At 35.9% G+C, this 26,957-nt stretch overlaps 3 protein-coding genes across 3 annotated transcripts in view; all 3 read left to right on the top strand.

Annotated features, from left to right (window-relative positions):
* LOC122746633 (olfactory receptor 52B4-like) overlaps nucleotides 1-26,957 on the top strand; it is a 69,278-nt gene that overhangs the window by 12,713 nt on the left and 29,608 nt on the right. The gene's annotated exons all lie outside the window — the stretch shown is intronic.
* LOC122746635 (olfactory receptor 52B4-like) lies at nucleotides 10,621-11,565 on the top strand. Its single transcript, XM_043992427.1, has one exon. It carries the CDS (start codon nucleotides 10,621-10,623, stop codon nucleotides 11,563-11,565), a length of 945 nt encoding a protein of 314 aa, XP_043848362.1.
* LOC122746637 (olfactory receptor 52A5-like) lies at nucleotides 25,564-26,496 on the top strand. Its single transcript, XM_043992429.1, has one exon. It carries the CDS (start codon nucleotides 25,564-25,566, stop codon nucleotides 26,494-26,496), a length of 933 nt encoding a protein of 310 aa, XP_043848364.1.

Below are 26,957 nucleotides of genomic sequence, written 5' to 3'. Positions count from 1 at the left end.
AAACCCTAAAAAAAAAAAAAGATTAATGAAACCTAATGCAGAAATATGTTTAATGTGATTGTACACACACACAAAAAAACTATATCATATTGCTTGCTGTCTTGGGAGGGAGAAAAAATTGGAACTAGAAATCTTATAAAAACAAATGTTGAAAACTATCTGTCCATGTAACTAGAACATAATAAAATACTTTTATGATAAAAAACATTTCTTGTCATCTACCATAATACTTAGAAAGCACTTATGATTTAGACATATCATCTTCCCATGTAGGAATGTAAAAAGTTTAACCTTTTGACATCTCTCATGATTTCTTTTTCCTGTTTACCTTTTTATGCTTCTCTACGGTCTTGCATTTGAAAGTCAAATTTTCTATTCAGTTCAGGTCTTTTAATCAAGAATACCTGAAAGTCCTCTTTTTTCATTGAAGTCCCATTTTTCCCCCTGAAAGACTATACTCAGTTCTGCTGGGTAGGTGATTTTTGGTTTTAATCCCAATTCCCTTGCCCTCTGGAATATCATATGCTATACCTTCCATTCCTTTAATGTAGAAGCTGATAGATTCTCTGCTATCCTGACCATTGCTCCACAGGATTTGAATTGTTTCTTTATGGCTGCTTGCAATATTATCTCCTTGACCTGAGAGCTCTGGAATTTGGCTATAATATTCCTGGAAATTTTCATTTTGGGATCTCTTTCCAGAGGTGATTAGTGGATTCTTTCAATTTCTATTTTACCTTCTGCATCTAGAATATCAGGGCAATTTACCTTCAGTCTCTTGGAAGATAATGTCTAAGTTCTTATTTTGATCATGATTTTCAGGTAGTTCAATAATTTTCAAATTATTTCTCCTGGATCTATTTTCCAGGTCAGCGGTTTTTTTCCCAAGGAGATATTTCATACTGTTCTCTATTTTTTTTTTTAATTCATTTGGGTTTGCTTTATTGTGTCTTGGTTTCTCATAAAGTCACTAGCTTCCATTTGATTAATCCTAATTCTTAGACAATTATTTTCTTCAGAGAGCTTTTGTATCTCCTTTTGCATTTGGCCTTTCAAGCTGTTGACTTTTTTTCTCATGATTTTCCTGGATCACTCTCATTTTTCTTTTCATTTTATCCTCTACCTCTCTTACTTTATATTCAACGTACTTTTTGAGTACCTCTATGGCCTCAGACCAATTCATATTTTTCTTGGAAGCTTTTTATTTAAGGGACCTGACGTTTATATCCTCTTCTGAGGGTGCATTTCAGTCTTCCTTGTTATTGAGGAAACATTCTATGGTTCACAACTTTCTCTGCCTGCTCATCTTGCCTGTCTTTTACTTGATTTTTAACTCCTTTTTTAAAGTAGGGCCCTGGTTCCAGGATGCACTGTCCAAGCTTCAGGGGGTCCCAGGTGGTATGATTTCAGGAGGGGCAGGTTCTTCACTCACCTGGCCTATGCTCTGGTCTGTAAATAACCCCAGGCCAACTTGCTTATTAACCATGCAACAAAATTTTGTTTGCTATGGTTTTTAGCTCCAATGAGCCTGTGGCCCTCCCTGACCTGGCCCACCACCACTAAAGATTTCTTCCTGGTTCCCTAGTGGGGTAGGACAACTGAATTCCCCCACAGAACCCACAGACACCCCTGTAGGCTCTGCCCCAGCCATTCAACCCTCTCACCAGACAGTGAATTTAGTTCCAGAAGATGCCAGAGCTGCAGCTTATTCGGATGCTCTGGGGTAAATCTTTCTGGTGCAACCTGCCTGGGGTTGGATCTGTATCAGTGCAGCCATGGGTTTGGACTCCACCTCCAGCTTAGTACAGCTGCCACCTCCTCCTGAACTTCTAAACTGTCTTTGGCTGGAAAATAATCTCAACCCATCTTTTTGTGGGTTCTGCTGTTCTGGGAGTTGTCTTATGGCTGTGTTTGGAGTTTTTTGGAGTAATTGTGTCAGGAACTCTAAGAGTTTATTTCCTTTCCTCCACAATATTGGCTCTGCCCTTCCTTATTTCACAACTCTATTTCTTAGCAGTACCAAATAGTTTTGATGATTGCCACTTTATAGTATAGCTTCAGAATTGGCACAGCTAACCCGCCTTTTTGTGCATTTTTTTCATTAGTTCTCTTGATATTCATGACCTTTTGTTCTTCCAGATGAATATTGTCATTATTTTTTCTAGGTCTAAAAATAACTTTCAAGTGGTCTGATTGCTTTTGCACTGGATAAGTAAGTTAATTTAGGTAGAATTGTCATTTTTATTATATTATCTTGGCCTATCCATGAGCAACTGATATTTTCCTAGTTATTTAGATATGATTTTATTTGTGTGAAAAGTGTTTTGTAATTGTGTCCATAGAGTTCCTGGGTTTGTCTTGGCAGGTAGACACCCAAATATTTTATATTGTCTATGTTTACTTTAAATGGAATTTCTATCTATCTCTTACTGCTGACCTTTGTTGGTCATGTATATAAATGCTGATGATTTATGTTGATTTATATTATAACCTGCAACTTTGCTAAAGTTGTTAATTGTTTCAAGTAGTTTTTTAGTTGATTCTATAGGATTCTTTGGTTATATCATCATTTAATCGGAAAAGAATGATAGTTTTGTTTCCTCCTTGCCTATTTTAATTCCTTTAATTCCCTTTTCCTCTCATATTGCTAAAGCTAACATTTCTAGTACAATATTAAATAATGAGATGATAATGGACATCCCTGTTTCACCCCTGATCTTATTGGGAATGCCTCTAACTTATCCCCATTACATATAATGTTTTCTTATGGTTTTAGGTATATACTGCTTATCATTTTTTTTAAATTATGAAAGTATTTTATTATTTTCCAGTTACATGTAGAGTTAGTTTTCAACATTTGTTTTTATAAGATTACTAATTTCAAATTTTTTCCCTCCCTCCCTGCTCCCCAAGGCAGCAAGTAATCTGATATAGGTTTTATATATGTATATATATATATATATAAAACATTAAACATATTTCTGCATTAGTCATTTTATAAGAGATGAATCAGAGAAAAAAAAGAAATAACCTCAAAGAAGAAAAAAAGCACCAAAAACAAAAGAAATACTATGGTTCAATCTGCATCTATATTCCACAGTTCTTTTTTTTCTCGATTTGGAGAGACTTTTTCATCATGAGTCCTTTGGAACTATCTTGTACCATTGTATTGCTGAGAAGAGTCAAGTCTATCACAGTTGATCAACATATAATGTTTATGATACTGTGTACAATGTTCTTCTTGATCTGCTCATCTCACTCATCATCAGTTCATGCAAGTCCTTCCAAGTTTCTCTGAACTCCTCCTGCTCATTGTTTTTTACAGCACAGATACTGCTTATCATTTTAAAGAAAGCTCCATTTATTCCTATTTTCTTCAGTGTTTTTAATAGAAAATAGTGCTGACAGCTAGGTGGCACAGTGGATAAAGCATAGTCCCTGGATTCAGGAGGACCTGAGTTCAAATCTGGCCTCAGACACTTGATATTTACTAGCTGTGTGACCCTGGGCAAGTCACTTAACCCCCATTGCCCTGCAAAAAAAGCCCCAAGACCCCCCCCCAAAAAAAAAGTCACAAAAGACATAATTATAGAGAAAGCTAGGTGGTGCAGTGGATAGAGCACTGGCCCCGGATTCAGGAGGACCTGAGTTCAAATCTGGCCTCAGACACTTGACACTTACTAGCTGTGTGACCCTGGGTAAGTCACTGAACCCCAATTGCCTCACAAAAAAAAAAAAGGAAATAGTACTGTATTTTGTCAAAAGCCTTTACTGAATCTATTGAGATAAATTATCTTATTTTGGTTAGTTTTCTTATTCATGTGGTTGATTGTGTTGATAGTCTTCCTGATGTTGAACCAGCCCTGCATATCTGGTATAAATCCCACCTGGCCATAGTGTGTCATCCTGGTGATAAATTGCTGTAAACGCCTTGCTAATGTTTCGTTTGAAATTTTTTACATCAATATTCATTAGAAAAATTGGTCTATAATTTTGTTTCTCTATTTTGGATTTGCATATATATGACCATATATGTATCATAAAAAAGAAACTGGTATAATTCCCTCTTCACCTATTTTACAAAATAATTTATAAAGTATTGGAATTAATTGTTCTTTACGTGTTTGGCAGAATTCACTTGTAAACCAGTCTAGCCCTAGCAATTTTTTTCTTATGGAGTTCATTGCTGGATTGTTCAACTTCCTTTTCTATATTGGGGTATTCAGGTCTTTTATTTCCTCTTCTGTTAATCTTGGAAATTTATATTTTTGTAAATATTCATCCTTTTCATTTAGTCTTTCAAATTTATTGGCATACATTTCAGCAAAATAGGTCCTAATTATTGCTTTAATTTCCACTTCATTGATGGAGAATTCACTCCTTTCATTTGTGATACTAGTAACTTGGTTTTCTTCTTTCTTTTTTAAAAATTAAATTAACCAAAGATATACCTTTTTATTGATTTTTTTCATAAAACCAGCTCTTAGTTTTATTTATTAATTCTATGGTTTTCTTACTTTTGATTTTATTTATCTCTACTTTGATTTTCAGAATTCTAATTTAATATTTAATTGGGGATTTAAAATTTGTTCTTTTTCTAGTTTTTTAGTTGCATGCCCAATTCATTGGTCTCCTCTTTTTCTGTTTTATTCATGTAAGCATTTAGAAATATAAAATTTCTCCTAAGAACTGCTTTGGCTGCATCCCAGAAGTTTTGGTATGTAGTCTCATTATTGTCATTCTCTTGGATGAAGTTATTGATTGTTCCTATAATTGTTTTTGTTTAGGATGAGATTATTTAGTTTCCAATTAATTTTCAGTCTACCTTTCCATGGCTCTTTATTACATGTAATTTTTATTGTATCATGATTTGAAAAGGATGCACTTATTATTTCTGCCTTTCTCCATTTGACTATGAGGTTTTTGTGCCCTAATGCATGGTCAGTTTTTGTATATGTGCCATTTAGCACTGAGAAAAAGGTATATTCCTTTCTATCCCCATTCAGTTTTCCCCAGAGGTGTATCAAATCTAAAATTTCTAACATTCTATTTACTTCTTTACTTTCTTTCTTATTGATTATTTGGTTAGATTTATCTTGTTCTGAGAGATGAAGGTTCATATCCCCCACTAGTATAGTTTTGCTGTCTATTTTCTCTTTTAAGTCATTTAACTTCTACAAGAATTTGGATGCTATACCACTTGGTAAATATATGTTTAGTATTGATTACTTCATTTTCTATGGTACTTTTTTGTTCAGTATTTTATTATTTTCCAGTTACATATAAGGATAGTTTTCAACATTTGTTTTCATAGGATATTTAGTTTTACATCCCCCCCCACTCTCCTTTCCCTCCCTCCTTCCCAAGACAGAAATCAATCTTCCCTTGGGGGAGGTAACTAAGATTCTAAAAATATTACCCCTTGGGAAAGGTAAAGAGAAGAACAAGCAACTCTGCAGTTTCTGTCCTTTTTATTCAAATGTCACCAAAGTCACTGGATGCCTTTTGGTTAGTACAGAAAGCATTTGAGGCTGGTAAGGAAACTATCTGTAACTGGTCATTTGATCAATCAGGTGCTTTTGGTTGGAGACAGGGCAGGAGAGGAGGACATGGTAGTGATGAGTGACAAAGGGACTTGTTTAGGAAACAATAGCTAGGCAAAATTAAAGGGATAGAACAGAAAATTGGGGGCATCATGGTGTTTTCCCCTTGGGTTATATCATTATACATTTTAGAGCATTTAAAAACCATGGAGTAGAACCTCTTCATTGTACAGATAAAGGATCTGAGTCTGAGAGAGATTAAATGACTTGTACATAGTTGTAAATCAGGTAATTGTATAAATCAGGATTTGAACCCATTTCTTATCCTCATTCTAGTCTAGCACCATATACACTAAACCACAATGTCTTTTGTGGTCATAGTGAATAAAGTAAACAAGAGACCCAAGCATTGTGGGGTCTCACAGAAGAGATTGAGAATTTGTTCTTTGAGGTCAGCATAAAAAGACTGCCCTTCTCTGAATGCCCTCAGAGAGAAAGGCATGCTTTGCCATCCAAGGAATTAAAAGAAATCTCTTTTTAACAAGGTTCTCTGACATCAAACTGAGCTTTGTCCTCCATTTATTTTTCCCAAGTCTCCTTTTAAGTGATTAGCACAAAAGTCCACAATTTTTAGTGAAAATCTCCTTTCTTACCATCTGAGACCTCCAAGGACACAAGCTATGTTATATACATAGGCTGTATATTATATCAACCACAGGTGCCTACATTAAGGTGTTTGGCATAAGAAACAGACTGTACTTTCAACTCCATGCCAACCAGACTATCTCTGAGTCTATTTTCTGAGAAAAATATCTTTCTGGCTAATTCAAGGAATTAATTTCAGATGCATGCAAGAACTGTATGATTGTATTAGGCTTCTGGTTTCTAGAGTTTATTGCTTTATCTTATATTCTTGACCTAGGCAGTTAGGTGGTACAATGGTTAGACTACTGAATTTGAAATAATAGAGTTTTAAATGGCAACCCTGCCTCAGATATTTCCTAGTGTGTGACCCCAGACAAGTAATATAATCTCTCTAACAGACCCAGTTTCTCCATAAGTAAAATAGGACAATAAGAGCATTTGCTTCACAAGGTGGTTTTGTGAATCAGATGACATAATATATGTATAATGTTTTGTAAACCTTAAGGTGCTATGTAAATAATAGCTGCTACTACTGATAGACTATATCTAACAATAAACTTGCACATATAAAACACTTTAATGTTTGCTAAGTACTTTACAAATGTCTCATTTTGTCCTCTCTATGGTTCAGAGATGAAATGACTTACTCAGGGTCATACAAGTAATATGAGGTCAGATTTTAACTCATCTTCCTGACTCCAAGTCCAGTGTTCTACCCATTACACTATCCTGATGCTTTATCTAGAGTCTCAAAAGTATCAGATTTGAAAAGGATCTTAATGATCAGATGACCATAACTCTTGTTTTTATTGAAGGAAAGCCTCTTCATATCAGTATCCAGTCTCTCAAACCTTCTTCAGTCAGCTTTGGCTCTTTATTATCTGAAATCTTTTTTATTTGCTAGTTTCTCAACAACTCATGCTCTTTCTATAGTCCTCTTACTGATTATTCCATAAGATCCTGAGGTACTGTGGAGTGTTGGAAAGAACACTGCATTTGACATCTCTAATCCAACTTTCCAGGGATCTTAGGACCATCACTTTAGAGTTCAAAGTCAGGTATGTTGAAGACAGCTATGAGGTAAACAGACCGACATTTTTGGTTTGAGTATCTACACTTCAGAAATCAACAATCTATAATTTAAGGTTTAGATTCTTCTTTTGTTGATTGTCTAGAATTTTGAAAGTGTTAATAATTTAGGTAAACAAAGGTATCTGTGCCTACATATCTAGGTGTACATTATCTATCCATCTATCTATCTATCTGTCTGTCTGTCTGTCTGTCTGTCTGTCTATCTATCTATCTATCTATCTATCTATCTATCTATCTATCTATCTGTCTATCTGTCTTTCTATCTGTATTTGCATGTTTTGGAGAGCCTGGTTATTAAACATTTGTCAGCATACCTCTGTATTACTATAAAGATTACTTGAATTGAGCCATTGTGCAGTGCAATCCTCAGGGAAAGTCATCATCAGATTTTAGGTGCAGTGACTGTAGGTTAATAATAATCATAATAAAGAGAACTGACATTTACATAGCACTTGAAGGTTTACAAAGTGCTTTAGATGCATAATCTCATTTCAGCATCACAGCACCCCTGCCTATAAAGTATTCCATCAACCCTGATGCTTACTGCAATTACTTGTCAACTGGAGCAAACTTCTCAGCCTCTCAACCTAGGAAAGTGGGTGATGAAACCCTGCATTCATAAAGAAAAAAGTTTGGATATAATAATGATAACAACAATAATAACTTATAGTTATATAGCTTTAAGGTTTGCAAAATATTTTACACAGATGGTCTCATTTGATCCCCCAGTAACTCAGTAAGATAGGCAGGTACTGTTACTTTCTCCATTTTGCTGATACAGAAAATGAGTGCTATGGAGGTTAAATGACTTGCCCAGTATTGATTGATAGAAACAGTTAACAAATAAATGTCAGAATCTTATCAATCAGTCAACATACATTTATTCAACACCTTATATGTCTTAGGCACTGTACTAAGTGTTAGGAATAAACAAAAGTGAAAAAGTTTCTTCCATCAAGAGCAGACTTTATTTCCAGCATTAACAGGGAGACAATATCTTAACATGTGATATATATGTGTGTATATATGTGTGTATGTACACACCACACAAATATATCTATGCATGTTGTGTGTTTATAATGCATAGGAATTATACAAATAGTGACTACTTAAGATACCAGAATTCCTTCAATAAAAACCTTGGTAACAATTTTTAAAATGTATACATTATATATAAATACTATACACATACCTATGTATTTTATGTGTATACATATACAAATAATATATGTACACATGCATGTATGTGTATACATGCACATATAATACACATATGTATATCTGTATTAAAGATACAATATTATATTAAACTACTGTATTATACAATACAAAATAGACCCATGTCAACCATGGATGAAAAGGTACTAGTAGCTGAGCAGACTAGAATAGAGTAACTGATTTTATATTTCTGTTACCCTAAGCAAGTCACCTAATACTTCTAGACCTCATTTTCATCACTAACCAAATGAGATGTTTATACTCAAGAATGTATAAGATCCATCCCAGGATGAATGTTCTCTGGTAGTTCTATGATCAGAATTTGGCTTCAGGAATATCCCTGTGGCAGTTGTGCAGAGGATGCACTAGAAAGGTAAGTGAATGGATTCATGGAAACCAGGCAGAGATATAACTTAGAGTCCAGATAATAGGTAATGAGGTCCTTAATTTGGGTATTTTTGGTGTGGGGGTAGAGAAGGGAAAGGATGTAAGAGATATTAAGTCTTGGCATTTGATTGGAACAAGAGATTGAAGAGTTCAGTATGACTCTTAGTTTGTGAGGCAAGGCAAATGGGAAAAAATGGTGGCTACCTTTGCAACAATGAGGAAATTAGGAGGAGGGATTTCTTTAGGAATAAAGATAATGAGTTTGATTTGGGCTGTATTGAGTTTGAGAAGCCAACAAAACATCCAGGTGGAAATGTCCCATAAACAATTGGAGAAGTAGGACTGGAGGTAAGGAGGGATGAGGACTGGATATAAATTTGAGTGATTTGTATAAGTATACTAGCTGAACCCAGAGAAGCTGATGAGATCCATCAGAAAGAATATAAAAAGAGAAGAGGGGAACATTTAGAATAGAATCCAGGAGAACACCTATGCATATCAGAAAGGATATGGATAATGATTCTGCAAATTAGATTTAGAATTATCAGTAAGAGAAACATGACAGAATAATGTCACAAAACCCAGGGAAAATAGGAATATTTCCAATATTGTCAGATTTTTCATAGAGTTGTTCTATTTTGTTTTTTATCATGAGAACTAAAGGGAAAATGTCATTAAATTTAATACTAGGATCATTGTCCATCTTAGAGAACTGTTTTAGTTAAATGGTGATTTTGGATAGTAGAATGTGAGAAAGAGTAAAGGTGACAGCAATTATAAATAGAATTTTCTAGCAGTTTGGTTGGGAAAAGGAGGAGGGAGATGATAGTTTGAGTTTCTGCCATCCTTTCCAGTTTTCCTGGAAGTTTTTGTCAAACAGGGAGTTCTGGCCTCAAAAGTTTTAATTTTTTGAGTTTATCAAATTACTAGATTACGATAGTCATTTACTACTGTATATTGTATACCAAGGGGCAGCTAGGTGGCACAATGAATAGGTGCCGAGCCTGGAGTCAGGAAGATTCACCTTCCTGAGTTCAAATGTGGCTTCAGATGTTTACTATATGGTAACCCTGGGCAAGTCACTTAACCTTGTTTTCCTCAGGTTCTTCATCTGTCAAATGAATTAGAGAAGAAAATGGCAAACCACTCCAGTGGTTTTATTTTTTCAGTCTTTGTGAATTAAACCCCAAATGTGTTATGAAAAGTTGGACATGAAAGAAACAAATGAAAAACAGTAAGACTGTAAATAATCTGTTCCATTGATCAATCAGTCTATCACTCAGTTCCAGATTGGCAAGGTGATTTAACATAAGAAATTGGAATTGAGAGAAGGAACCAATATCAATACTAAATATATGCAAAACAATTGACATGACATCCACATTAACAAATAAGCATAACCTGAACTTCAAAAACATATATTGAGTAACAATAATTATAGCATGCTTCAATGTTCCTCTTTCAGTGGTTGGTAAACTTAATAGGAAAACAAAAATGGTAAGCTATAGAACTGAAAAAAAAATGTTGGAAAATTTAGAGCTAAAAAACTTTTGGTGTCTTTTGAGTGATAACATTAAAACTGCATGTATTTCTCAGCACCAAATGGTACATTAACAAAATGGACCATGTGCTTGGGTAAATAAAAAGAGTAAATATAGATTTAAAAAATCAGAAGTCCTAAACCCATCCTTTAATTTGAGATATTACTATTTTGACAGGGTGAACTGCCATGAACATGGCCATCGCTAACAGCACTGTCATAAGCCACACATTTTTCTATCTTCTGGGTATTCCTGGCCTGGAGGATCATCACATCTGGATTTCAATACCATTTTTTATCTCTTATATTATTGCTTTGCTTGGTAATGGTCTCCTTATCTTTATCATTCTTGGTGATCGAAGCCTTCATGAACCCATGTATATCTTCCTATGTATCTTAGGTGGAGTTGATGTTTCCCTCTCCAACATGACAGTTCCCAAAGCCCTGACCATTTTTTGGTTTAATTCTGGAGGGATATCCCTATATGGGTGTATTGCTCAGTTGTTTTTTATTCACTCCACCTTCGTTGTCGAATCAGGAATCCTTCTGGTAATGGCATTTGACCGCTATGTTGCCATCTGTTACCCACTGAGATATACAACAATCCTTACCCCCTCAGTGATTGTAAAAACCAGTGTGGCTGTCTTCTTGAGAGGTGCTGTTACCATATTCCCCTTAATATTCCTTTTGAAGAGGCTAACTTTCTGCAAAAATAATCTTCTCCCACACACATATTGTGAACACATTGGTTTGGCCAAGTATGCTTGTGCCAGCATTCGAGTGAATATCTGGTATGGTATATTTGTCCTTTTGATAACTGTGGTACTAGACATTATCCTCATTGTTACATCCTACTGTATGATTCTCCATGCCATCTTTCACATCCCCTCTCAGGATGCTCGTCGCAAGGCTCTCAATACCTGTGGCTCCCATATCTGTGTCATCTCCCTTTTCTACATCCCAGGAATCTTCACATTTCTGGTCCAAAGGTTTGGTAAACAGATCCCAGCTCATGTCCACATTTTAATGGCTAATGTCTGCATGCTGGCTCCTCCTGTGATGAACCCCATCATATACGGGATCAAGACCAAACAGATCAGGGACAGAGTGTCTCATTTGCTGTTTCAGAGGCAAAGGTGACCATAATGGTGAAAGCTAGACGAAGCTTGTCTTGGAGTCATTAATAAGCAAAAACAATGGTTTTGAACAAGGAAGCTTAGATAAGACAATGGAAAGAATGCTGAGTTGTAGTAGTTAGGTGGTATATGCAATAGATTTGGAATCTGAAAATCTAGACAGGGATTTTGCCTCTTCTGTTTAAACTTGTGACTTGTTTGATTTTCAGTTTCCACATACAGCATTCACATGTGATAAACCAAACCCATATCTCTTCCAAACTTTTCTACTTTTGTGAAAAGCTCTCCCTTTCTTCTCTCAGGTTTGTAATTTTCTTGTCATCCTAAATTCCTTCTCTCTCTTCACATACTCATTATTTGCCAAATTCTGCTCCATGTCTAGAATACATACCCTTCTTACCTCTACCTCATAAAATCCCTTTTGTTTTTCAAGAATCTCCTCAAATGCCACCTTATACATGAAGCCTTTCCTATTATGCCCAACTGGGTGCCCTTCTTCCTTAACTACCTTGTATTTGACTACCTTAAACTGATATGTATTTATTGTCCCTATATTTCTTTTATATCTGTATTTATGCATGTGCTTGTTGGTTTTCCCTTAGAATGTAAGGTCCTTGAGAGGAGAGATTGTTTTCTTTCTTTGAAATTGCCTTCCCAGAGGAGAGCATAATACTTGGCACCTAGTGTGTGGTTAAATATGCTTATTGGCTACTGGCTTCATTGGTTGAACCAAGGTTTCTTTCAGCCCTAAGTCCTTTTATGCTTTTGGTTTTCTCATAGGCAGCACTGTGTATGTACCATGAAGAACCTTAGCTTGGCCGTCAGGGGAACTGGATTCAGGTCTCAGTCTTGCCCCATACTATTCATGTCACCTTGAGCAGGCCATTTTTCTCTAAGTCTTAAGTTCATTATGTGTATAATAAAGGATTTGAAATAGATGTTATATAAAATTTCTTTATCTCTAAAATAGCTGTTGATTTCATGAATAAAATGACTGCTTGGTATTCTACTTCCTTTCCGCAAAAAAGTATTTTTATCTATTTTATGTTTATATATATATAAACTCTGAGCAGGACTGTTTCATTTTTGTTCCCTAGCACTCAGTATAGTCCCTAGCACATAACAGGTAACTAAGAAATCCTTGTTTATATTAATGTATTGTGAGTTATTTTTAGTTGTAGGCCTGTGAATTTCTAGGATTTTCTTACTCTGAAGATCTGTGATAGTTACCACCACCACCATCACTACTACCAACAAGAAGAAGAATAACAAAAACAATTGTGAATTTATTGTTAGTAAAGGTTTTATGATGAAAATTCAGGATGAAACTATTATCACCACAAATATAGGAGAGTAATCCTTTTGTTAAAAATCAATTAAATTTTATTTTCCACTTGAAATTCTTTCCCTTCACCTTTCTCTTCTTTTCTCCTTTGAAAAGGCAAGAAATATGAACCCCTTTTAAAATATGTATAGTTATACCAAAATTCCTGCATTTGCCATGGCCATAAAGACAGAAAAAAAGAAAAAGGGAAGTACAATTAAATAATACATACTTTGATCTTCACTTTGAGTCAGTCTTTTCTTTTAATAAAACTGGCTAGAATGTTTCATTATTTTTATTTTGAAATTGTGTTTAGCCTTTGCGTTGATCAGCATTCATAAGTTTGTCAGAGTTGATTGCACCCGATTAACTTTTATCATGTACCTTAGGACTATAATATCTCAATTTACATTTTATTCATAACATATAAATAAGGTTGAAAATTATGTAAAATTACATGAGAAATATATGAAGGGTTATGAATGACTGGGGAGGGTAGAGGCAATCATAATGGAAAAGTGTCATTATGATATGAGTACTTTTTCATTAGTGGAAGTGGGCAAGTAATTTCAGTCATAGAGACCAGTGTTAACCAAGGCAGGCAAAATAGAAACACAGGCTATGTTAATAAGGGCTAGATATTAGACATAACCACATTACAAGTGCACTGAGTTCTGAATCTGTTGGGGTACTCATCCCACCTTAGTCCTACTTAACAGTGCACTCTTTCCCTATGTAACAACCAGAAAGAGATCAGAAATGCTGATTCTCATAAATGGTACCAGATAAAATGTGGCTGGTAGGCCTTTGCCAATGCTTGTTTTTCTAAAGGGAGTACTGCTATCTATGGATCACAGGAACACAGAGACTTGGAAAAGAAAGCAATCAAGTCTCCAATGCACATAGGCATTCTCAATACACAAATTTCATGACCTTATTTGGGTCACCAACACCAGGTTTCCACACCCTCATTCTCTTAGCTTTGATGCAAGAAATCTTTCTCATACTCCAGATATTGCTTTTTCAACCCACTCTGTTTTTTGTTTGTTTGTGTTTTTACCACATTCTGGCTTTCTGACAAAGCTGCCAGATGCACAAATTCCTGAACATCATGTTCTTTCTCTCTCTACTTGCTTTCCCTCTTCTCCCTCTCTATTTTTTCATCCTCCTCTCCCTCTATTACTTTAACCATCACCTTCTCTTATACTCTCATACAGTAATCTTCATTCTCAACCATCACTGGCTCCTTCCACACAAATATTAGCACTCTGCCCCTAATTCATATTACCACAGACAGGACCTAGTTTCCATCAAGATGACTCTATAGACAGTGAAGAGAGTAGGTCCTGTCACATTTTAAATAATCCAAAGTTTTCCTAGGCACTTTAAGTTATCTATGTGGCCTTGAAAATACTTGGCAACATTGGAAATGGGGAGATGAGCAAGGGTGAGGAATGTAGGATGACAATTCACATGGAGATTACAGAGATACAGAATTTCAGAGGTCAGATTTGCAGAAGTCATCTGTTTAAACAAACTTCAACATTTTCATTCTTCATTAGTGTTTGATTTCATGAAGATGATCGCTCTCTAATGTTTTAGAGATTCTAATTGATCCAGGAACCCTCATCCTATCCAACTTTTGTCCATTTCCTCCTATGAATCATCCGTAGTGGGTTTTTTCAACATGCTTGTAGGCTTCTTCCAGATCGCTTGCCATTGAGTAGCTACTAATGGAACATAGAGACTATCTATTGATTATTCCCCTCTCTTGCCACATGACTGGCCCACCATTGTTTTGTGTCACACTTTGTCTGGATAGCATCCTTACACTACTTACCTGTGCAATGCTTTGTTGGTTGCTATCTACTCATGCCTGCCATGTTCCTCTATATTTCTTTTAGGGGTAATTGTCAATTTTAACTTTATAATGACTCTTGTTATCCCTTGATTCCCAACTTTTTAATGTCATCAGAAGATTTTTTATTATTTTTAAAAAGGACTTTTTGATAAAAGTCTGAATCCTAAATATATAGAGAATTCACCCATATATGTAGGTGTATGTGTGTATGGCTAAAAGCCATTCCCTAATAGATAAGTAGTTTTCAAAGAAATAAATACAGATTAAATTCAGTTATATTTAACAAACAGGTAATTGCCTATCATCAACAATAAAAATGATCAAAATCTCTAAAAATAATAAGTTCTGAATTAAGCAATGAGGTTTCACCTCACAACCAATAAGGAAAGATAGAAAAATAATGAGTCTTAGGATGGGCTATGGGGATATTGGCACATATTAATTAGAAATCAATTCACATCATTCTTGAAAGCAATTTGTAATTAAATATACAAAGAGTATATATGTGCATGCATGTATATATGTATATATGCATTGACATATATATGTATGTATATATGCCCATATAACATTTATATTATATATATATACATATATAAATATATGTGTATAATTTGCCCTAATAAGCCTACTACTGGGATGCTAGCCCAACGAGGTATAAGAAAGAAAGTTTTCATATATAACTAACATTTTTGTAGCAATATCTTTTATGTAAGAAACAAGTAGAAACATAATGGCTACCTGTCAGGGAATTGCTAAGCAAATTGTGACATGAATTTAATAGAATATTGTTAAACCATAAAAATGGGTTAATGTGAGGATTTGAGAAAAATATCAGACCTTTATGAACTAATGCAGAATGAAGTAAACAGAACCAGGATTTACATAATGACTAATGTAAATGAAAACAACATTAAAAGGTAACTTGAATGCAGAATATCCAAAATATATAGAGATTCCTAGAAATATATAATAAATGGGGCAGCTAGTAGTACAATGGATAAAGCACCGGCCCTTAATTCAGGAGGAACTGAGTTCAAATCCGGCCTCAGACACTTGACACTTCCTAGCTGTGTGACCCTAGACAAGTCACTTAATCCTCATTGCCCTGCCAAAAAAAAAAAAAGTTCCAAGAAATATATAATATAAAGAGTCATTCTTCTACAGACTAGTAGTCAAAGGATATGAACAAACTGTTTCCAAAGGAAAAATGTAATCTATTCAAATCAATCCAATTATAATAAACACATATGTTATTGAATGTCAACAGCCACATTCAAATTATTCAAATCATACACAATGAAACTCAGACTTGTTAACAGTAATGAGGTTTTTCTGATAAATGAGCACAACGGATTGCCCATTCAACTGAATAAATTAGGTATTCTTTGTCCATTGACTTTTTTATTTGCTTTTCCTATGTAGATAGGCCTGACTCTTATGAGTAATTATGATTCTCAGTCAGTTGTCTCTGTAGTGCTCTAGGGCTGGAAGCATCAAGATAATATCATCCAAAACCAAGAGCAATGGAAAGTCCTCATCATCTGTAGTTAATATTTCTAGTTATACTCTGCTCTAGAATTCATCCACGATGGCAGAAGATGTCTTCCATATTTATACTGCATTTGTTACTCACAATTAGAGGGTCTAAACAAAGTTATCTCTGATGCTACATCTTTCAAAGAATCTTCAACACACACATGGAAAGGACTGGGTAGAAGAAAGGCTTTAAGGTTAGAATTCTTCTTTAACTTGTCAAATGTGTTCTGATCATCAAACAAACAATAAGCAGAAAGCATATGTTCTCGGCACCATTTAGTTAATTGAATGGCTGTAAATATGTCCTTTATCGAATATCATTCTCAAAACCCTGCCTCTTCCCTTCTTTCCCTTCATCAAGGAGGAATTCTATGTATTTTTAGATTATTCTCATATAATTTTTGTAGGAGTGAGGAAATCAATTTATAGATCAGTAGTTAATAATATTCTTTCCATTACTATTTTTTCTTGCTAACAATATCCACAACTTCAGTCACGCAATTTTGTCTTCTCCTTTTTTCAAGCACCTTCAGAATAGATCCTTCAATGATCACAAAATGGTGTCACTTATAGCATCACATTTTTCTCTGTATGCTTAGGATAGTTCAGCAGATGGAGCTGAAATGTGGTGAATTGACTGTCACTGATGGAGATAAGAGTATGGTATAAAAGTCCTTATGTATCTTTTCCATTTTCATCTATTTTCCTGATCTTCCACTTCAATCTAATATCCTCAGGCTCATTTTAATTAGTTGGGTCTCTGGACAAACATTTTATGAATAAACTTTTTTTTTCTTTTGTTGTTTCTCCAGCAAATGTGAACAAAAATCCCCTTTATAATCATACTGACCAATATGTATTCAGGCATTACTTAAAATATGTGTTGGTAATTAAACCATTATACCTTGAGGAAATCTTTCCAACTTTTAGAAAGCTCTGATTGTTCAGAAGTTTATCTGTACTGCAGAATATGCTCCTTTAATTTTGTCTACCCACTGCTTCTAGGTCTACCTTCTGGCCAAACCAGGACAAGAGTAACCCCTCTTTCATGAAACACCTCATATTCATGAAGAAAGCCACCATTTTCAGGGCAGCTAGGTGGCGCAGTGGTTAGAGCACCAGCCCTGGAGTCAGGAGTACCTGAGTTCAAATCCGGCCTCAGACACTTAACACTTACTAACTGTGTGACCCTGGGCAAGTCACTTAACCCCAATTGCCTCACTTAAAAAAAAAAAAAAAAGAAAGCCACCATTTTCTATATATTTTTGTTGTTATTCTTCATCATGCTAAATGTGCCTGGTTCCTTCAAACAGTCCTTGTGTGCCATAATCTTCATAGCCTTTATCATTCTGATAAAGGCTCTGTCATCTATCATCACTCTAGTTACCAAAATCTTTTAAAAATGTTGACCCTATAACTGAATGTGCTTTTTCAGATGTATTCAGATTGGAGCTGAGAAGAGCAATATAATCTAAAATCACATGAGATCTCTTTGTTGTCAGGTCATATGGGGCATTTATATTGATCCTGCAATATATGAAAAGCAGCAGCAAGAAACAAAACTTGTATCTTTTTACAAAAACTGTTGATTAGTTATACCTGCCTCCATCCTGTGTTTAATTCTATTGAGTTTTTCAAGACAAAGTATATATATTAAATTTATTTGTATTAAATTTTATTTTATTGTAATGTGTCAGGAAACTTTTGGATTCTAACTCTGCTATTCAATGTGTCTCACCCAGCTTTCTGTCACCTGCTAATTTGATAAGCATTCTATTTATATCTTTAAAGTCATAGATAAAAAAATATACAAAGCACAAAGTAAATGGTCAGAATCCTAGCATACTCCACTAGAGACCTCTAAGTTGGCATCAGTCTATTTATGACTTTTTTGTGTTTGGTTGCAAAATTAATTTAATTTCTACATAAATGTTACATTATCTAGAAGCCATCTCTCTTCCTGATCCATAAATAATTTGAAATTTCAGGTGTAAAGGGAAAGGGAGAGGTGGAATGGGGTAAAGTATCTCACATATATGAAGCAAGAAAAAGCTAATGGAGTGGAGGGGAAGATGAGGAAGGTGCAGGGGAGTGAATGAGCCTTACTGTCATCAGAATTGGTTCAAAGAGGGAATAACATACACACTCAATTGGGTAGAGTAATCTATCTAACCTTGTAGGAAAGTAGGAGGGGAAAGGGATAAGGAGGGGGGGATGAAAGAAGGGAGGGCAGATTGGGGGAGGGGCACTCAGAAGCAAAACACTTGAGTAGGGGTAGGGTGAAAGAAGGATAAAAAATCAAGTAAATATCATGGGGAGAGAATAGGATTGAGGGAAACACAGTAATTGAAACAATAGTAACTGAAAAAATTTTGAAGCAGAGGCAAGAGCAATATAAGATGATGGTAATGGTAATGACAATTATTGATTGATGATTGGATGAAGATGAGGATTGGTTAATGAGGATTGATGATGATGCAGACTGATTGATGATGAGGATTGATGACGGTGGTGGTAAAACCTTTGGTACTTACTTTGCTGGGCTATTGTGAAAAAAAAAATCTTTGTCAGGTATAAGGTACTATATAAATGTTATCTATTACTGTTGTTGCAACAATTAAGCTCATGGGTTTATTGTAAGGAAATACCTTTAAAGTACTATATAAATGTAGTTTACTATAAAAAATGATGAGCAGGATGCTATCAGAAAAACCTGGAAAGACCTAAATGAGCTGATGCAAAGTGAAATGTACTATATACAAAATAATAGCAATATTGTAAGATGATCTGTTATGAATGACTTGGTTATTTTAAGCAATGCAATGATCCATGACAACTGAAGGACTTATGAAAAATGTAATCCATCTACAGAGAAAGAACTGATTGTATCTGAATAAAGATTGAAGCATAATTTTTGTTAGTTCCTTTATTTGAAATTTTCTTTTTGTCTGTTTTCTTTCACAAAATAGATAATGTGGAAATATTTTGCATGACTACTCATGTATAACTTATATTGAATTGCTTGAGTTCTTGGGAGTGGGGTAGGGAGGGAGGGAGGAAGAGAATTTGGAACAAAGTTTTAAAAACTGGTCTCAAAATTTGTTTTTACATGTAATGTGGGAAAATAAAAATTCTAAACAAATAAACAAAATTCCAGGTGTATATTTGTCACTCAAACTTTATACCAGTCTAGTTACTGTCAATAATTTGCTCTTTATAACTTGGTTCTGATCCTCTGTGGCTACTGTTTTCTTATTTAGATGTGCAAAAACCATCCCTCTGATAGTATACTACAGGTGTTTTTTCCCCTCTTGGATATAAAAGTCAAATTTTCAAGCCTAAAATTTGAAGAATTCACATTCCCTTTCTTTAAAAATTAGATGATATGTTGCCATATCTAGTCTGACATAACCTTTGACATTTTTTCATTTTTTTCAAAGATTATTAACAGCAGTCACCACTGATAGTTCTTTCATTATGCAGGGATGTAGGTGTTCTAAGTCTTATGGATGACAGGAAAAGGAGAACATGATAAGGATGTGAATCCCCAACACTGAAGGTATTCAAATGGAGGTTGGAAGACCACTTCTAATGGAAGCTATGAAATAGATTCCTGTACTGGGTAGAACATTGCATTAGATTATTTTTGTGATGTTTTCCAATTCTAAGATTATTTTATTCAATGGTTTTCTTCCTAGTATGATCAGCAGAACTAAGAACATGGCGATCATTTAAGAATGATATTTTTAATAGAATTAAATTTATGTAAATTGAGTTGAAGGAGATATCATGTGGTATCAAGGCTGCTCTTTCACTGAACCTAAGAGATGGATGGATTCACTTAGAAGATCGGAAACTGACTTGGCATACATTTGACAGTAGCCCTCTAGGGATTAAGGAAGCAGGAATAGCACTATCTCTGTTGCTGAGAAGGAGCACTTAACTGGGTTTACACAAAAGGGGTTGGAGGTTTGGTGAAGAAGAAGGAAGGACTTAGGGATTTCTATGGAGAGTCCTGAGATGAACAGGATCTGCTTTAAAATCACCTGATGTCCCCCGTGACTGGATTAATAATTACTTACCTTGCTTTCACCCTTCCCAAGTCACTTGGTTCATTTAGTAAATGCTCTCCTCAGGTCTCAGTTGCCAGATCCCAAGTATCTTCCAGAAGCACGGAGTCTCTTGCTTACTGCTTAGCACAACACCAGAAAATAAATATATATTTAATGAATGCTTGTTGACTTACTGCCGATACTGAGTGAAGGTGAGCCTGCAGATTCTCAGCAGCTAGCAGGGGAGAGCAAGGGCCAAGAGAATAGGGGAGTGAAGAACACAATGCTAAATTATCAAGAGTTTTTCTGACTTGTGCAAGGTAGAGGTAGGTAGATGTGTAGTAGTGTGATGTGGGGGGTACCAAGAAGGCCATCCTGGAGTGCAATATATTCCACACTATGCTGGTAAACATGATTGAAAATCTGCTATGAATTCTAGGTTAGATCCATCCCTTTGGGTTAAACATTGCCTGCACATTGCTCTTTTAAAAGAAAAATTATTGTGAGACAGACCATAAAGTCTAGTGATACAGTACTTTTTAAAAAAGTACTTTCAGTAGAGTAGTCACAATGAAACTAGGTTGCCCAATATTGAGAATTCAGTTAAGTCAAATAGATAACCATTTATTAAGCACCTACTATATGCCAGACTCCATGAGAAATGTTGGAGATACAAGAAAAGTAAAAAAAGTCTCTGTTTCCAAAGAATCCACAATCAAATGAAGGAGTCAATATGTAAACAATTATGTAGAAATAAGACATATATACAGACTCAATGAAATATGATCTAAAAGGGATTATATGCCTCAAAGTAAGAGACATTAGGAAAAGCTTGTTGCAAAAGATATGATTTTAGCTGGAATTTGAAGGAGTAGTTGGTGAGTTTAGGTCCCAGTGGAAGTAGGAAGTAAGATCAAAGGCAGAGATGTAGGAATTAGCTTTAAGGAGAGAATTAAGTCCTTTATCCTCTGATGGACATTAGCTGTTTTCAATGGAATCATAATATACACAGTTCCAAGATAACATGAAGAAGTAGTTAAAGCTGGAAGCAGGGGAGGTAACAGAGTCTTAAGTAGAAAAAAAAATTAAATTATTATGGTGATGGGGTAGTGGTTGTGTGAGGCATCCAGTAGAACATTCCAGACACTTGTTGTTTAGTTATGTCCTACTCTTCATGACTATATTTGAGGCTTTTTGGCAGACATGAGTGATATGCCATTTTTTTTCTCCAGCTCATATAGATGAGTAACTGAGACAGGCAGGATTAAGTGACTTACCCAGGGTCATTCAATTAGTAAATGTCTGAAGCCAGATTTGAACTAAGCTTTAATCAAGCCAAAGTTGACCTCTGAAATTTCCACACAGTACTCTGAGTTCTATCCTCTGGGTCCAACCAGAACAAATTCTTGTTTCAGAACACAACCTTTCAAAAACTGAGTTTTCCCTTATTCATACTCAACATTCCCAGGTACATCAAGTCTTCCTTCAATTACCTGATGTTAAGGCCTTGAACCATTTTGGTCACTTACTCTGCTCAATCTCCAATTTATTAATCCCTGAAATGCATTCAAAAGTGAACACAATACTTTATATATGGGCTGACCAGAATAGAGCACAGTGAAACTGTCGAGGGCTACATTCTAGATAATATTTCTGTCTTGCTATAGCTGAAGATTCAATGAGCTTTATTTCTTTTCACATCATGCTATTGAATAATCTGGATCTTGCAATCCCTAGCTATTTTTCAAATGAACTGTTGTCTAGCCAAGACTATGCCATCCCGTACTTGTGAACCTCAATTTTTGAATGTAAGTGAAAAACTTTGCATTTTTCTAATAAAATTTCATCTTATTAGACTTCATCCAATATTGTAGCTTGATGAGATCTTTTTAAAAAATTATTATACTTTAATGCATCTTGTCAGCTAAATCTTTCATTTATACCTTTATACAAATCATTGATAAAATATTAAATGGTATTAGGGCAAGAAGATATCTTGATTGATGAGTTTCTTGTATATCCACATTTGGGCAGGAGTAAAATAAGCCACAGATAGATAATTTATGGAACTATCTCCAAGTCTGTACCTGAATGCAAAATTGTAGAGTTTAGGACACTGAAAAAAGTGACCCTCCCTCAGATCACATTCCTTTGACTCATGTCCCTGTCCCATTTCCCCCCAACATTGAGTTATCTGTAAGAATTCTCAGTAGGTAGCTCATCTGTAGCTAGAACTACATAGATGTAGATAAAAAATTCCCAGCTCTCATGAAAGCACTTAAATTATCAATGTATATCAAGTAAAGGACACTGTTTTTCCCCACATAGAAAATGCATAGAGGATGAATAGTAGTCTATGAACAATAAATGTAACTTTGCTGTATCTCTACTAACTTCTGCTGTCCTACCCATCAGAAAATGAGCCCCAGGCTTATGGCTCCTCTCTGTAGTTTGGACTGGTTTTAGGTTTGCCAAGGAGGCAAAACTCTAACATTCCAATGAGTCCTTTGATTATCGCAAGAAACTAAACACTCCTCCAGTATCATGATGACCCCACTCTAGAGATTGGCTTCCCTTCAAAAAGAAATACTTTTGGCCTTTCTAGACAAGTAGCTTCCCTTCATGCATCATCTGAATTATTCACAGTGATAGTATATGACACAGTCCATCTTGTTTGCTCCTTCATGTCATGGTTGACTTTTCTTGAGGTCCTGCCCAAGAATTTCTCTGCTCTCTACAAACAGCTGGGATCTTCAACTCTTAAACATGGAGTTGAGAGTGAGGTAACTTGGAGGCTAGTCCTGGACAGAAATTCCCCTTTTCCCTCTAGAAGCCTGGGTCTCAGTTACTCCAGATATTTGTTGGTATGTTTCCACTCCCTCACAGCCATGATGGGGAGAGCATATGCTACTTCTACATATTGCCATCACTTCTTCTTCTAGGAGGGATAGAAAACTTCAGATGCCAGAAAATTGGGATCTAGGTACTCTCAATATCCCACCACTGAACCTTCTTTTGATCCGAGAGACAATCAACTCAGGGGCTGGTTGGTCAGTTCTTGGTTGGTTTTGTTAATACATATGGGTTTCCCAAGGACCAAAGTCCCCCCTCCTGTCTCTGGTCTCTGACATGCTCAGAGAAAGGAAAAAGGTGGGGGGGAGTTCCATTTGGTCTGCTGTCTCCTTTTTCTACACAAATGGGAAGGTCTTACCCAATACACAGAATCAAAGAATTCATTACCTATACTTATTTGTTGTTGATGTTCAGTCATTCAGTCATGTCTGACTCTTCATGACCCCAATGGGCTATAGCATCCCAGACCCTTCTATCCTCCACAATCTCCAGAAGTCTGTACAAGCTTGTAGATATTGCTTCCATGATACTAGCTATATATCTCACACTATGCCATCTCCTCTCTTTGCCTTCAATCTTTCCCACATCAGGGTCTTTTCCAAGGAGTTCCATCTTCTCATTATGTGGCCAAAACTTCAGCTTCAGTATTTATCTTTGCAACGACTAGTCTGAATTAATTTCTTCAAGCATTGATTTATGCCTTCTTCTTGTTTTCCAAGGAACTTTCAAAAGTATTCTCTGGCACCATAATTTGAAAGGTGTGGAATTCAGTTTTTTTATAGTCCACCTCTCACAGCCATACATTACTACTGGAAAAAAACATAGCTTAGATTATATGGATCTTTATTGCCAAGGTGGTGTCTTCTTTTTAGTATGTTATCTAGATTTGCCATAGCTTTTCTACCAAAGAGAAAGCATTTTTAAATTCCATGGCTACAGTTATCATCTGCAGTGATCTTTGAGCCCAAGAATATTAAATCTGACACATTCCATTTCTCCTCTTTCTTTTTGCCAGAAAGTGATGGGACCAGTTGCCATGATCTTTTTTATTTTAATGTTAAGCTTCAAGCCATCAAACTATCACTGATACTCAATCACTGATCTTCCATTAGGTATGAATGGTTTACATTTGTCAATGAGTAAATCCAGATGCTTCATAGAATTAGACTAGTATGGTCATGGGCATCTACTGAACATTGATAAACTGGAAAACATTAAAAAGAAGTAAACAAAATGGTGAGGAGAAAGGAAGATACTAGAAAGCAGTTCAATGAACTGCTTATGATTACTTGTGGACAGAGAGTAGTAAAGAGAGTCAGAGGTCAGAGTCAAAAAAATATTTATTGTTTGACACTGGGCAAGTCATTTAACCTCTCTTTTTTTGGTCCTAGTAAATAAACACTATAAGAATATTAGTTGTGTAATACTGTCTCTGAGCCACTAGGTAGCTCAGCAGATAGATTGCTGGGCCTGGAGTCAGGAAGACTCACTTTTCTGAGTTCATATCTGGCCACAGATACTTACTAACTGTGTGAACCTGGGCAAGTTACTTAACCCTATTTGCCTCAGTTTCCTCATCTGTAAAATGAGTGGGAGAAGGAAATGGCAAATGACTCCAGTATCTTTGCTAAGAAAACTCCAAATGGAGTCAAAGTCAAACATGACTGAAAAATGCCAACAAAACTTGCCTGTCTGCATTAGAAGAGGGATTTGTCTCTCTAGAATTTTTTGCTATAGCAATGAAATTACAGATAAAGCTGCAAAAGGGATCTAATTGTTTTCAAATATTTTAAAGTTCTCAATGAAGAAGTATTAAACTTATCTGTTGAGTCCCATGGCATAGAATTAGGAATATGGATAGAGATTTCAAAAATGCAGATTCAGGTTTTATATAAGGAGAAAAAGTCTTACCAATGGAAGAAGTGGAATGGGCTACCTTGGAACACAGTGGGTGTGCTTTCACTGGACCATTTGTTGGGAATATCATAGAAGGGTTGTTTGTTTTCATACAGATTGTGCAGGGCAGCTAGGTGGCACAGTGGATAAAGCACCAACCCTGGATTCAGGAGGACCTGACTTCAAATCTGGCCAAAGACACTTGACACTTACTAGTTGTGTGACCCTGGGCAAATAACTTAACCAATATTGCCCTGCAAAAAAAAAAATCCCTTCATATGGACTGTGCTAGATGTTTATTTTTTCATTTCCATGATTAATTTAATGATGAGATGCATCTGCCTATCATATAAATATATACATTTCTGCTTTTCAAGTCAACAGGTAAAAAGAAGAGGAGAGATTAACTCAGGTAATAGTCCCAATTGGAAGTCTTGAGCCTTTTATTTGAATTGATATACTTTAGCTCCCACACAAATGGCCAATGGCACAATCTTCATGCCATCCCTACTTTTGTTGATTGGGATTCCTGGCCTAGAGGCTGTACAGTGCTGGATTGGAATTCCATTCTGTGCCATGTATGTCATTGCCATGGTTGGAAATTACCTGCTCCTGTTTATCATCAGATCTGAGAGCAGCCTCCACAAGCCCATGTATCTCTTCCTGGCCATGCTGGGGGTCACTGATATTGCCCTCAGCACTTGTATCCTGCCCAAGATGCTGGGAATCTTCTGGTTTAATATGAAGGAGATCCATTTTGAGGCTTGTCTGCTGCAGATGTGGCTCATCCACACGTTCCAGTGCATCGAGTCTGGCATCCTATTGGCCATGGCCCTGGACAGATATGTGGCCATCTGTGACCCCCTGAGACACACTACTATTTTCACTCCACAACTCGTCACTCAGATTGGGGTTGGGGTGACATTAAGGGCTGCTCTCTTGGTGGCCCCATGCCTTGTGCTTATCAAATGCCGTCTGAAACATTATCGAACCACAGTCATCTCTCACACCTACTGTGAGCACATGGCCATTGTAAAGGTGGCTGCTGATGACATTCGGGTCAACAAGGCCTATGGTTTGTTTGTGGCCTTTACCATCCTAGGCTTTGACATCATCTTTATTACTCTGTCTTATATTCTGATTTTCATTGCAGTGTTCCGCCTCCCTCAGAAAGAGGCTCGGCTCAAAGCCTTCAACACCTGCATTGCCCACATCTTTGTATTTCTTGAATTCTATCTTCTTGCTTTCTTCTCTTTTTTCACTCATAGGTTTGGGTTCCATATCCCCCCCTATGTCCACATCCTTCTCTCTAACCTTTATCTGTTGGCTCCACCTCTTCTCAACCCCATTGTCTATGGAGTAAAGACCAAGGAAATTCGGGATCGCATCATTAAAATGCTATACTATTAAGGATCAGTCCTAATCCTTGGGAATTTTTGAATAGCCAAAATCATTGGCTCTCAACGTTGTTCAGAAATATCCATCTTTCTTACTTAATTGTGTCCTGAGATATGATTTTTTCAACAGTCTCTTCAGATGTTTACAACTCACATTGGGAAGCATAGCAGTCTTCTTGTTATATAGAATAATCAATTAAAAGGTTACAGTGCAATAGACTCGGAGAAATACGTTTAATTCAATTTAACAAAATTTATAGTTTTTTAATGTGTATTTGATACCATGTTAGATTTTAATGGGAATAAAAAAGTTAGCAGTGTAACCGGGGATCCAAGCTTGATGTATTTGAATTAGACTCCCCTCATTGGTGGGGAACCTACTGACTCAATGCTGTTTTTCTGTGTAAGGGGTAAAATTGGTAGGAGAGCTTGGAATAAAAGGGAACCTTTTCTTTCATGCTTCAAGCAAAGACA

The sequence above is a fragment of the Dromiciops gliroides genome, chromosome 3 (assembly GCF_019393635.1).
Source record: "Dromiciops gliroides isolate mDroGli1 chromosome 3, mDroGli1.pri, whole genome shotgun sequence".
NCBI classification, from domain to species: Eukaryota; Metazoa; Chordata; class Mammalia; order Microbiotheria; family Microbiotheriidae; genus Dromiciops; species Dromiciops gliroides.
Note: the sequence above shows the minus strand (reverse complement) of the source record. Positions and strands in the feature narration are given on the sequence as shown.

Coding starts and splice junctions, on each gene's coding strand:
- LOC122746635 (XM_043992427.1), top strand. CDS start 10,621: ATGGCCATCGCTAACAGCACTGTCATAAGCCACACATTTTTCTATCTT.
- LOC122746637 (XM_043992429.1), top strand. CDS start 25,564: ATGGCCAATGGCACAATCTTCATGCCATCCCTACTTTTGTTGATTGGG.